Source organism: Alternaria viburni (assembly GCF_023758015.1).
Source record: "Alternaria viburni strain BMP 2772 chromosome Unknown scaffold_13, whole genome shotgun sequence".
Classification (NCBI taxonomy): Eukaryota; Fungi; Ascomycota; class Dothideomycetes; order Pleosporales; family Pleosporaceae; genus Alternaria; species Alternaria viburni.
In genome coordinates this window covers 254,288-267,600 of record NW_026055782.1, presented here as the reverse complement: position 1 = coordinate 267,600, position 13,313 = coordinate 254,288, and the positions used below count along the sequence as shown (strand labels likewise).

Below are 13,313 nucleotides of genomic sequence, written 5' to 3'. Positions count from 1 at the left end.
AAATAGTAGTAGTATTATTTTTAGCTTTACTATATATATAAAGTTATAAATAAGAATAGTATAAGTATTCTAGAGCTTAGTACTAGTAAGTCTTATAATAAAGTAGTATTACTATTTTATTATAGTAAGTAAAAAACTAATATTATACTTACTAAAAAGCTTATATATTTTACTAATAAGCTTCTAAAAAGTAAAGCTAGAGAAAAAAATAATAAAAAGCTTTATACTAGTTATATATATAATAAAGGTAATAAAAATAATAAAAATAATAGAAATAAAAATAATAAAAATAGAGATAATAAAACTAAAGATAATAGAAATATTAATAGACCTAGTATATAGCTTTAAAGTACTAGTAAAGTAGCGCTATAAAGCGCTTATAATAGCCTCTAGTATAGCTAAAATAAAGTAGTTTATAGTAGCTTTTATAATAGCTTTTAAAATAATAACTTTAAGAGAACTTATAGAAGTAGTAATATATTTAAAAAAAAAGTAATTAATATAGTAATAATAAGAAGCTTAATTAAGCTTTAGTAAGTAAAGTAATATAACTAGTAATAAGATTAGCTTTAAGTAAACTTACTAATACTAGAAGAACTTATAAAAGAGGTATTAGTAATATAGTTAAAAGCTTATTTAGTATATATATTAGTATAGCTTTAGTATTAGATTTAAGCTACTATTTATATTTTTAATAAGTTTTTAGATCTCTAATTTACTATAAGCTATAGAATAAAAATAAAAATAAAAATAGAAATAAAAATAGAGATAGAGAATAGAAAGTATATATATAGAAGTATAATTTTATAAGCTAAAATTTTAGTAGTTTATTACTTTATAATTTATAGCTTAGTTAGTTATAAGCTATTAAAAATATATAATTATATTATAATTCTTTTTACTATAGTATAAATAAATATTAGTATTTATAAAATAGTTACTTTACTACTCTAAATTTTAAAAGCTTTAACTACTATACTAAAAGTAGTAGTACTAAGAACTTAAGTCTTAGTTTACTTAATATCTATACTTTTAAATATAAAATTTTAACTTTTTTAGAAATACGTTTTTTTATATACTAGTAATAGACTTTACTTTTTTTAGACTAGTTTATACTATAAAATTAGTTTACTAATAAACTTTATTATTTAAATTATTTATTTTACTTATATTATTAGTTTAATTATTAGTGCCTTATACTTAATTTTATAGACTCTATTTAGTAAAAAGATATTAAAAAACGTCTAGCTTTTATTCTAGAACTACTAGAAGATTTTAAGATTTTAATATATTTAGTATATATTACTATTAGCACTAAGGCTTCTATATAAACTAATAATATATTACTTTTAAAGCCTTACTAAGAAGAGAAACTTTATATTAAGTAATACTTATAGTATTAACGTTTTACTATATTTAATCTTTAGCTATTAATATAATATAACTTAAGCTAATAAAAATAACTACTTTATTATAGCTTAGTTCTTAAAAGTAACTATAATAGTAAAACACTAATATAGCTACTATTTATTTAATAGTATTATTATACTAAAAGTAGACTTTAAACACCTTATTCTCTTTAGTTTATTTATTATTACTTTAGCTAAAAATTCTAATAAACGCCTTACGCTAGTATATAATAGCTACTTTTATCTTTATAAGTAAAGCTATTTATAGCCTAATCTTATATATAAAGTTATAAGTATATATAGTATAAATAATTAATAAATTACTTTAGGTAAAAAAAGTAACACTAGTAATATAATAACTATTTTATTACTTCTCTTAAAGTAGATATAGCTTATAAAAAAACTCTTATATATTACTAGTAAGTTACTTAAAGGCTTAGCTATAATAAAGAACTATAAAAGGTCTTAGTTTATATATTAGAAGTTTTTATAGTAGTAGTATAATAATCTTAATAGTATTAATAGTAGTAATAGTTTTAGTAGTTTTAAAATATAATATAAGATAAGTAAAGTAAGCTTTAAGAGCTCTAATAATAGCCTTTATAATAGCCTTAATAATAGTCTATATAATAATTACTAGAATAGTTTAATTAAGAGCTTTTTTTTTAGTAGTAGTCTTAAAGTAGTTTATAGAAGCTTTAATAAGTAGTAATATAATATAGTATAAAAATATAATTAATATAAGTATAAAGAAAGGTAATATAACTAGTAATAAAATTAGCTTTAGACTTACTAATACTAAGAAAACTTATAAAAGAGTAAAAATATAGTTAAGAGATTATTTATAGTGTAGCTTTAGTATTAGATTTAAGCTACTATTTATATTTTTAATAAGTCTTAGATTTCTAATTTACTATAAGCTATAAAATAAGAATAGAGATAAAGATAGAGATAGAGAATAAAGAGTATATATATAGAAGTATAATTTTACTTACTAAATATTTTAGTATTTATTATTACTTTATAATTTATAGTTTTATTAGTTATAAGCTATTAAAAATATATAATTATATTATAATTCTACTTACTATAAATAAATATTAGTATTTATAAAATAGTTATCTTACTACTCTAAATTTTAAAAGCTTTAACTACGCTAAAAGTAGTAGTACTAAAAACCTAAGCTTTAGTTTATCTAATACTTACACCTCTAAATATAGAATTTTAACCTTTTTAGAAATACGTCTTTTTATATACTAGTAATAGATCTTACTCTTTTTAGACTAGTTTATATTATAAAATTAGTTTACTAATAAATTAGTTTAATTATAAGATTATAGTTATTATTATTATTAATTACTAGTTTATATAAAAGCTACTATAAGTATAGCTTAAAGTATAGTAGTAAGTAGAATAATAGTAAAGAGAGTAAGAAACCTTTTAGCTTTAAACTTAAATAGCTTCTCTACTATAGTTAAAATATTTAGTATTTAATTTTTATATTAATAAATAAGTACTTTATAGTTTATAAAGTTTTTCTAATAATTAGTTTATTTAGAACTTTTACTAGTAGTAATAAAGTTTAGCTAGTATATATACTATACTTTAGTATACTTTTTTATAAGACTACTTATTAGTATAATAAAGATAAAGCTTAAGTAGTAAATATTAATACTTTTAAATATATTAGATATATAGTATTATACTATATTATTTATATTAAACTTAGAGAATAATCTAGTATAATAGTATATTTTAAGTATTATTTTTTTTAAACTAGTAGACTTTTATAAAATAGTTTATAAGATTAAACTTACTTATTTTATACTTAGTAATAACTATAGTAGTTTTAGTTATAATAAATATAAAATAGCTTATATATATTTTAGAAATAATAAAAGCTTTTATAGTTAATATTACTATATTAATAAGTAAATAAAAAATATAAAAGATATAGAAGCTATAGAAAATATAGAAGATATAAAAGATATAGAAAATATAAAAAATATAGTAGATAAAGAAGATAAAAGAAAAGAGGTAAAGAAAAAGTAAATATTTTTACTTTTCTATAACTATAGCTAAAGAGTCTAGTATAATTATATATATAAGACTTTTTTATAATACCTTTCTAGAGGTATATAGAGTGCGTAGAATACTTATATACTACCTTTCTTATCTAGACTAAATTCTAGCTTCTTATCTTTATACTTTTATATAAAGTTTAAGAGTATTAAACTTTATAGCTTAGTTTTAATCTCTAAAACTTTTAAAAAAATATATACTACTATATACTATAAAATAAAGTATTTAAAAAATATACTTATATTATAATTAAATACTATATTACTTAACTACGTTGTGCTTGCATTTCTGCACTAGCATACTTAACAAAGCAATTACCTTAATTAGGATTTTAAGGTGTCTTGCAATCAAGATTACACTCAAGATTGTAAACTCCAGAGACCTCAGAGAGCTCAAGTATTCGAACTACCAGCTTCCGAATCTGAAGAAGGTGTATGTTGGGCCTTGCGAAACGAGGCGGCCGTGGGAAGATAGTGTGAGGAGGGCGCTGAAGGTTTGGTGCGGGAAGGGGGATTTGGAGGTTAGTTTTGGGGTGGAGGGTTTGGGAGATGTGCGATGGGCTGGGAAAGGGGACTTTTAGACGTTACGAGGGTTGACTAGTTCAGGGAAAGACGGACTGAAGTAGTTGGCGTTGGCTGAGTAGTACATCACACAATGAATGGATCGCTCTCTTCGAGTCCTCTACTTCCTTCTGTCAACCTCAACCTCCAAATCTCTACCAAGCCATCAATACCCCCCTAAGATCCCTAAACTCAACCACCAAGTCCTCCTTTCCGAACCAATTCCTCAGCGCAACTCTGAACCTCTCACTTGCCTTCTTCGATGCGCACATAACCTCCACCCTCTCCAGCTTCTGCAGCGGACACACAGCAAAGCTGTTTCTATCCGCGTCAATGTATCCCGCGATTTGCACCGAAACCACCCAGGAAATCTGTAAAGTAGTACAGCTCTTTGCCCCCGCGCAACACGCGATCCAGGCGAAGTCGTTTCTGCGGGTCATGTTGAAGGTGGCGTTTGCGTAGACTAGAGCGGTAGCTTCGATGCAGATTTGTTTGCACGTGCGCAGGAAGGGGGGAATGGTGTGCGTGAATGGGTGTTTGGAGTATCCCTGCATTTTGAAGAACCCTACGCAGGTTGAGAGACCGATGAAAGTGTAGATTTTGTTGCGGAGTTCGGCGGGTAGGCGGAGGATTGGGGATGTGGGATGAGTGCTGGGTGGCTGATTAGTACAAGTTAATGGATTCCAAGGTTTGTAAGAGGATGCGTACATGGCGGACATCGCGCTGTTGATTTGGGGAGCCGCAGGTGTGGTCGCGGTTGTGGCTGTAGTCTCCGTGGTGGGTAAGTAGTGGATGCTGGGTTTGTTCATTTTGAACAGTGGGTGGTACAACCTTGGAACGGCAATCACGCTAGCAGCACTATTTGTGCTCTAACTGCACTAGTCTGGGTTATGCGAATCACAGTGAACTGTTTATTCCCTCTAAGTCCTTCACCTTGTTCAGTCAACTACCCACTAGCCGAGACCAATACACCCTACATTCTCCAACCAACCAACACATAATGGAACCTGCATCTTCCACGGCCGTTGGAGTCGCCACTGCCATGTCCGAAATGTATGCCTCCGCCACCTGCGCTGTCTCTAAACACCATTATCCACCTACTAACGCACACGCCTAGTACCCTTACCGACACACTCACATCCCCTCTTCTCCGCCTCCCGGCCGAATTGCGCAACAGGATCTACACCTACGTAGGCCGCTCTGAACAGATCCATATCGCCGCGACCATCACCGATGCAAGCCCTGACGATCCAACATCCATATTCACCATGCAACTCCACCTGCCGGGGCTCCTCTCCACCTGCCAACAAACTCGCCACGAAGCTACCGCACTCGTATACGCCCAAACTACTATCGACACCCTCCCCGGCGACGCGTGGTACTTGCTATATTCGAAACACTCACACAGCCTCTGCGCCTACATAACTTCCCTCCGAATCAGCGAGGTCTTCCTTGACCTCATGGAACAGGAGGTTGATAAGCGCGAGACAAACTCACAAGCTACCAAAGCGTGTACCTTGCACTTACCGCGCTTGGAGCGTGTGTGCGTCATGTTCAGGAATTGGCCATCTGGCCACTATCAGGGCGATTCGACAAAGGAAGCGATAAGGAAGTGGTTTGGGGATGATGGATTGGATGTGGTGGTTGAGGAGAGGTTGGGTGAGAAGTATTTTCCGTCAAAGGAGCTGTTGGTCAGACATTGGACGTTTATGGAAAGAGGGTGAAGCTCAACACATTCTTTTGTGTGGCTGATAAGGAAAGAGGCAGTGGGTAGAGATGCTAGAACGCGGGTGGACTGGAATGACTATTGGGTAGGATTTTGTAGGCGAAAACGAGCAATTGTCAAGATCAAAATGTCCATCTATCCCCCACCCCTCCTAAGCGCCTGCAAGCAAACCCACCACAAAGCCACCACACCATTCTACACCCACTCAACAACATACCCAAGTCCTCTAACTCATGCCAGCCACCCCGTAGCCTCAAGCTCAAGGTCTTCGGTCTCCGCCCTCACCACTTCGCTTAGAACTTCAAATGAATTTACCGAGGTCATCAAGAGGAACTATAGATATCCGGTGCGAGGCCGTTTACCTGAGATTTACGCGCCGAGACTAGAGAGGGTGTATGTGAAGGGATGGTTGAGGGAATGGAAGGACGCCCGCAAGGCGTTGAAGGTGTGGTTTGAGGTTGAGGGGTCTGCTTTGAGATGTTGTTGGGGGAGACGGAGGACAAGTATGACGAGGCTGTTGAATCACCTTTCTCGCTTCGGGGGATTTCGGTGGAGCGCTGAAAGCTGGCTTTGATAGACGGCGATTCGGGGCCGCTCATTTGGGTGTGGCGTTACTGAAGCAAGTCAGCTGAACTGTGGTCTGAACGGTGTCTTGTACAGTGTGGAGAGGATATGAATATCTGTTGAAGATTGGTATATAACGTCGGACACGCTAGTAATATCACAGTCCTGCTTGTACTCTTCCCGCCTCACACCACACCTCCATATGCTCATTCACACTCATCTACAACCCAAACTGCCCCTCCACCTCCCTCCTCTTCTGCTCCCTCTCCATCTCCTGGCGAATCCTCTCCACCTCCTCCGTCATGCCCTTCTCGCCCTTCTTGCGCTGCCTCTCCTCATACAACGCTCTCCCCTTCATAATCCGCGCCACAATCTCCGCGGCGTTTACGTTTTGGAAGTCGTGGTTAGCGATTTCGCGGTATATGTTGAGGGCCTTGGGGACGGCGTAGGGGTCGAAGGCGAGGGGCATGAAGGTGGTTTTGCCGTGGTAGACGGTGAGGGGTTGGGCGTAGGGGAGCGTGTGCAGGAAGGCTTTGGAGAGGGAGAAGGGGGCGCCGAAGATGGCGGCGTGGACGTACTAAACATCAGAGATTAGTTATAGCATTGAATGGAAGTCAGGTGGGGGAGACGTACTTTGCACTGCAGGACGCAGAGGCCGCGCTCGAAGATGTTCATAATAGGGTAGTTGATGCCTTTCCAGTGGTTGATGACTTCGTCGTCATGGATGCCGGCGATGAGGAAGATGGGGCCGTAGTCCTCGCCGGACTTTTCTATGCGCGCTGCCTTTGCTTCGTCCGTGTACCAGCCGCCCTCCTTGGCGCTTTCCTCTTCGGACTGTTTGACGAGGCGGAGGAACTCGATGTGGCCCGAAGAGAAGAGGTCCCAGCCTCCGTCGACGTAGATGACCTTTTGGCCGGGCTTGACGCCCTTGCCTTTGACCAGCTCGTGGAACTTGCCCTTTTCTTCCTTGACGGGTCCGAGTGCTGAGGCGGTTGAGGCCTGACGGACGGTGCCAGGGCGCGGCGCAGTGGGTGAGGTAGGCGAGGTTACGGTGTTGCTGGTGGTTGTCCTCCGCAGCTTGACGGGTCGGGAAGCATGCCAGTACCACACGTCGCAGCCAGGCGCGCGACCTGAGGCGTCGGTCGCATAGTCCTTGATGCGCTGAAGCATCTCCTCTCCTGTCTTTAACCGCTCCTTCTCGTCACCCGGGCCCTCGTCTCCGGACAGCCTCTTCTCCAGCGATGGTATAAAGTGCGACTTGGTGCACAGCAGCATGCGGCCCACGAGGTCGGTCGTCGAGATGCCAGGTGTGCGCTTAACCACCTTGAACCTTCCCGCTGCCTTGACATAGCGGTAGCAGTCCTTTCCGTCGCTGTCGGAGGTGATGTCATCGCCGTGGACGACGTATTGGCAGCCGTAGTGGGTGATCCAGGGTAGCGAGGTTACGTAGGGCGCCCTCGGGACGGCTTTGGTAGCCCATCGGCAGGCTTCGACCGCGGCGACACTGATGTTGTTAGCTATAAAGGCGGCGCATTCGTCATGGCTGTGCGCACCGTTCGTCGAGGCGCATCACCGTCGGGCCCTTGTTCTCCATGATGGACTCATCCGAGTGCACACCAACGAACAGCTCGTTGCCCAGCTGGCGCGCCTGCAGCATGGCGCCCGCATGGCCTGTCTCTGTAAGCGCTGAATACCTCAACTCCGGCAGCCGGCATACCGTGGTGAGCAAAGTCGAAACAACCATCGACCCATATGCGCTCGTCCGAAACCTCGACGTCTTCCTGAGGATCCACGGGCCACTGTCCCTCTGAGGGAATCCACTCTCCCTGTGTTTCGTCAGTGTTGCGCGGATATGAATGTCGTGGTGGTGCGTACTCGTGCGCTCTGTCTGCGCTGCATCGTGACGTGGGGTAGTTGGCGGGGCTGGCGCAACACACAACAATATAGCGGAACCTGGTTGCAATGGAGTGTCTAGGAGAGAGTCGGACGGTGTCGAGTCTGAACCGTGGGACTGGAAAGCTTGGAAGCTTGGAGCTTGGAAGCAGCACCTGCCACTCTGGATTCAGCCTAACGTGCTGATAGCCGCACGTGGGCAAATGGCATAGTCAGTGAAGCTATGGCAATGTAGGCGACAGGGGCAGAGGCGGTGGGCAGGGATGGGCCTCGGGCGGCTTGTTCCTGCGTCGGGATAGGTTCTCACGGTATCAGCTGTAGCCGCGAATCGAAACACGTTTTCGTTTTGCGCGCCAGTATCTACCTTATAGCGTGCAGTCCCGTCTGCGTGTTTCCTCACCTACATTTTAACAAAGACTACGTAGTATATTTACGAGTAGCACACGTCTTCTAGAAACGCAACGCCGCAATGTTATCAGGGTCCGTGGTGAAACAGCCCCTGATCGCTCGGTAGCCCCACACGTCTGGGAAAGCACATGGGCTACCAGCATGGCCGACAACTCCAGCCAGGGCCTCTTCTCCCGCCGCCCCTCGTTTTTCGGCGGCAAGACCAAGGGACAAGGACACAAGCAAACAAACTCGACCCTCGCGCCGCCCGCCCTCAACATCACCCCCGCGGCCACCCCCGGGCTAAAGACACCCCCTCTCCAACTCGACCAATACGAGTTTCCCGCCCGCCTCGCAGCGACGCCACCACGACGCAGGCACGCCAGCAGCAGGCACAGCATCGCCTCGTCCGTCACCGATCTCGGGTCCACGCTGCGGAGGTCACGGTCCGCCTCGCTTCGCACCAACGCGTCGGCCTCGTCCTCGCATAAGAGGACCCCCTCGGCCACCCTGGCCCTCACCTACTCCCCCGAGAAGGCCCCCGTGCCCGCCAGTGTGACGAATGCCTCGCGGCCCGCCCTCTCCATCTCCACCTTTTCGCGCAGCAAGCAAAAAAGCAGCGAGAACGTCAAGACCGAGGGTGGCAGTGTCCAACAGCCCCAGGCGCAGGTCTACGAGAAGAGCCCCCTCAGCGCCGTCGACAAGCCCAAGACTCCCTTCGGCAACATGGCTGTCCCCATCCCGCTGCGCCATCCGCCCTCCCAGAAGGAGATCCTCCAGGCAAACCAGCAGTCCAATCGCACATTAGCTCCTGCCGCGCCCATCCCCGTCCCCAACGGCTCCAACCCCAACCTCGTCTTCCAGCACATCCACGAGCTCGCCTCAAAGCGCATATCCACCCTCGACTACCTGCGGAAGGCGTGAGTCCTTCTACTTTCCCTCTTCTATATCAACTCTCACTAACACCCCCCAGCCACGAAGGCCGCATCTACTGGTTCAACACGCTCCTCTTCTCCAAAACCGACCTCACGCGCCTCCCCTCCTTCACAACGCGCAACCAAGCCCGGCGCGCCACCCACTACCTGCTCCTCGGCTTCTCGCTCCCCACAATCCTCGATCTAAACGCCAATTCGCCCTCCGACTACCTCAAAGCCCTCAACGCCCTCTTACTAGAATTCGAACAATACCAATCCATCCACCCCGCCGACGGCTCCACCCCCTCCTCGCTCTCCCGCGCCCGCCTCCCCCAGATGTTCAAGCGCGCAAACATGGGCATGGGCATGGGCATGGGCATGTCAATGGGGAGTAAAGGCCGGCGGTCCAGCAGCGCGAACGGCGATTTCCCGTTGCTCACTCCAAGCAATAGTTTCACTGGGTCGGAAACGAGTGGTGGCATGGGTGGCGGCTTCGACTCCCCGCCTACAACAGACGATTCCTTGCTTCCGAATGAAAGCTACACGCATCTCCAGACGCCGAGTCTGCCTTTCGACCCCGATTTCTTCAGCACGTTTGCGACGCTGTGCGATGTCTTGATTGATTGTTATACGAAGATACTTAGTATGCTTAGTACGCCTGAGAGTGTGGCGAGTGCGGGGGGTGGGGTGCCTAGTTTGGTGGGCGATTTATTCAACAAGGCGGATGCGCGGGTGAGGAAGATTATTCTTGCGGGGGTTGTGCGCGAGTTTGAGGATAGTTGTCGGGCGGGGCTTAAGAGTGAGGTTGGGGGTGTGGGAAAGGTTGTACTGGGGGGGTTGATGTAGGAGATGAGATGGGGGAGATGATGATTTATGTGGCGGGCAATTATGATCTGGGCATTTTATGATATCCAACAAGGTATACGGATGGGCGTTTTCTTTCTTTCTTTCTATCTTTCTTCTTCTTTTGGTTGGCTACTTCCTTCTTGCATGGAATTGGAGTTGAGAATTTAGAATATACGGTAGCATATGGCATGGTATAGCATAGCATGAGAAGGTGAGATATGGATACACGCTGGATAGCGTACCTCTTCTAGGGCTTTTATAGCACAACGAATGTGCTATCAAGTAATGCCAACACACTCGCATTCTCTCTCAATCCCAGCGCCAGCCGTTCAACATCCTCCCTCATCCCCTCCACATCCCCTCCACATCCCCAGACGTATCCTCGTATGAATCTCAGCAATGGCAACCCCCGCCTCCTAAGCAGCAGCCGCCTCATTCTTCTCCACAAGATCAACAACACCCTTCCCCCTACCCACCTTGACCTTTGTCTTCTTCGCGGGCTTCTTCTCCTGTATCAATCGTTAGCACACATCCCCCCTTCCTACCAGATAAACATACCTTAACCCCCTCACTCCCCACCGCATCCCCCTCATCAACCCCCTCACTCCCAAAAATATCCTCCTCCTCATCCCTCAACTGCTCCTTCAAATCCGCCAGCTCAATCCTCATACTATACGCATCCTCACCATCAGCATAGTATTTCGCTTCGATCTTGTCGACGGTGAAACCGAGGGTCTCGCGGTAGAGGTGCAGGGCTGCGTTGTTGGAGACGCGGACGTGTAGGGAGACGTAGTGGGCGTTGAAGGTTTCTGCCATGGCGCGTTGGGATTGTCTCATGAGTTTCTCAGCTAGACCGAGGCGGCGGTGCGTGCGCATTACGGATAGGGAGGTTATGTGGCCGTGTTGGACGCCGTCGGTGGGCTCTTCCTCCATCTTGGCGAGGACGTAGCCGACGATTTTGGGGGGGTCGTAGGGGGTTTTGGGGGGGCGGGATACCTGAGAGGTGGTGTTAGTAACGTGCAAAACGTATCAATGTGTGATCCAATATCGAAGGGACAAGTAAACACCAGATCGTCACGTGTTCCACGCATACGACTCCCCGTTGCTCAACCATTATCTCATACACGAGCCAAGCGCAGCAATCGCAGCTGCTTATTCTCTGATTCGTCCTCTTCACACAGGTTCCTAGCTCTCCCCCAAACACAAACACAAACACAAGAAACTTACATCAACAGCCACATAGCTCAACTGCGGCCAACTCATCGCATGATACAAGTAATACTTGCAAAAGTAGTTCTCGGGCAAGTTCGTAATATTCGCAAGCTGGACATGCGGAATGTCCGATGGGCGTAGGACGCGGATATCCATTTTCGTGTGGTGTGTGTGTGGTGTGTGTGGTGGTTCCTAGCTCTTTCTCTGTAATACCGACTTTGCGTTTCCTTACGTCTTTGATTGACGAGGGAGTATTGGGATTGGATTGGGATTGAAATGGTACGGGTGTACTTGGAAGTCGCAGCGCTAATGCGAATGCGGATGGGGGGATGAGCGATGGGGCTGGCAATCTGGACTCTGGAAGGCGGTTTGGTGATGGAAGAGGGCGAGTGCGTTATGTAAGCAGGACTTGTGGAGTCCCGAGGTCGGGGATTAGATTCTAGCGCGGGGCTAAACGCCGAACGCGACTTTCCTCATTCCTCAGGAAGCTCAAGAACTCCTTTGGAAACATGACATTAAGCCATCAAGCTCCAAGCTCAATTCCGATCATTCTCCATACGCTAGAATCCCATCCCATCCAAGCCATCAACCAGCAACCACCCCATCCTCACCCACGCGCCTCCCCACAACAAGCAGATCCGGCAGCCCAAACGCATCCCTCACCTTCTCTCTTGCCTGAGCGTCCGTCAAGTTTACTTTCAGACGCCACACTTCTATCTCCAAGAGCTTCAATGACGCAAACCATTCTTTGAGATAGGCACCCTTTATTTCATCCTGTCCTTCAATGATAGCTTGCCCATTCCCCTTTGTCAACCACAGACGCTCGATCCTTCCGAAGCCCGCGGCGGGTAGATTAGACGAGGAGAAGAAGCGGAGGGCGAAGTAGCTAGGAACGAAGGTGCAGAGCGTGAAGGACAAGGCGCTGGCTTCGATGTAGATCTGGCGGCAGGTGTAGAGGACCGCGCGGACGCTGGGGTAGTGGCCGAGCACGTCTTTTTTGATAAGGAGCTTGTTGATGTTGATGGTGGTGTTTAGGAAGACGAATTTGTAGATCTTGTTGCGGAGTTCGGCGGGGAGGAGGAGGAGAGGGGAGGGGGGTTGGTTGGTGTGGGTGCTGGGGGTGTTAGGACGTAAGACAGTGGTGGTGAGGGGTGAGTGTACGTTTTGTCTCTGTTTTGCTTCTTTGGGAAGATGGGGTTGATGTTGCTTTGTATGTGGTAGTCGTTGTTGAAGACGTCGTCGACGTCGCGGAGGTCTTCGTCGCGGTCGTCTTTTTGGTCTGGAGGTAAGATGCCAGGCTTCATGGAACCTAGGTCGGAGAGGCGAAGCATCGTCAGTGTGCCGGCGGTGCGACAGCAGTCTTGCGTTTCAACGACGGTTATGAGAGCGAGATGTCGAGTAGTGGGTAGGGGAGCTGTCAGTCAATGCCGGCCGCGACGCTAGTACAAGGTCTGCATGAAGACAAACGGTGATGGTGACTGCAACTTAGCGCTAACTACATGAGGCTGCATCTCGAGGACGAGGTGACGTCCTCGCGACCCGAGCCTGCCTGAAGACACGAGTCATCTCCTTGTCTCAAACCGAATCTACCACCACTCCTATCTACTTGACATCGATCACACGGACAAACATATACTTTCGGAACGAACGTAGCCGTCTCACATCCCAATTTCTTTCCCATTGTCCCAGCAAGCCTCTGTAGTGTTTGCGTGTTTCCCTT

At 44.3% G+C, this 13,313-nt stretch overlaps 4 protein-coding genes across 4 annotated transcripts; 1 reads left to right on the top strand and 3 right to left on the bottom strand.

The window, feature by feature from the left end:
- Positions 1–6,561: 6,561 nt before the first annotated feature.
- On the bottom strand, positions 6,562–8,240 carry J4E79_006460 (uncharacterized protein; the record flags this gene model as incomplete). The annotated part of the gene is made up of 5 exons (XM_049355331.1): positions 6,562–6,918; positions 6,975–7,845; positions 7,895–8,012; positions 8,059–8,167; positions 8,217–8,240. The coding sequence occupies 5 exons, from the start codon at positions 8,238–8,240 to the stop codon at positions 6,562–6,564; spliced, it is 1,479 nt and encodes a 492-aa protein (XP_049210004.1).
- A 543-nt stretch (positions 8,241–8,783) lies between these two features.
- On the top strand, positions 8,784–10,381 carry J4E79_006459 (uncharacterized protein; the record flags this gene model as incomplete). The annotated part of the gene is made up of 2 exons (XM_049355330.1): positions 8,784–9,541; positions 9,595–10,381. The coding sequence occupies 2 exons, from the start codon at positions 8,784–8,786 to the stop codon at positions 10,379–10,381; spliced, it is 1,545 nt and encodes a 514-aa protein (XP_049210003.1).
- A 416-nt stretch (positions 10,382–10,797) lies between these two features.
- Positions 10,798–11,749, bottom strand: ARD1 (N-terminal acetyltransferase A complex catalytic subunit ard1; the record flags this gene model as incomplete). The annotated part of the gene is made up of 3 exons (XM_049355329.1): positions 10,798–10,890; positions 10,940–11,377; positions 11,609–11,749. The coding sequence occupies 3 exons, from the start codon at positions 11,747–11,749 to the stop codon at positions 10,798–10,800; spliced, it is 672 nt and encodes a 223-aa protein (XP_049210002.1).
- Positions 11,750–12,178: 429 nt separating this feature from the next.
- On the bottom strand, positions 12,179–12,924 carry J4E79_006457 (uncharacterized protein; the record flags this gene model as incomplete). Its single annotated transcript, XM_049355328.1, has 2 exons — positions 12,179–12,707; positions 12,755–12,924. 2 exons carry the CDS (start codon positions 12,922–12,924, stop codon positions 12,179–12,181), a joined length of 699 nt encoding a protein of 232 aa, XP_049210001.1.
- Between the last annotated feature and the right edge of the window lie 389 nt (positions 12,925–13,313).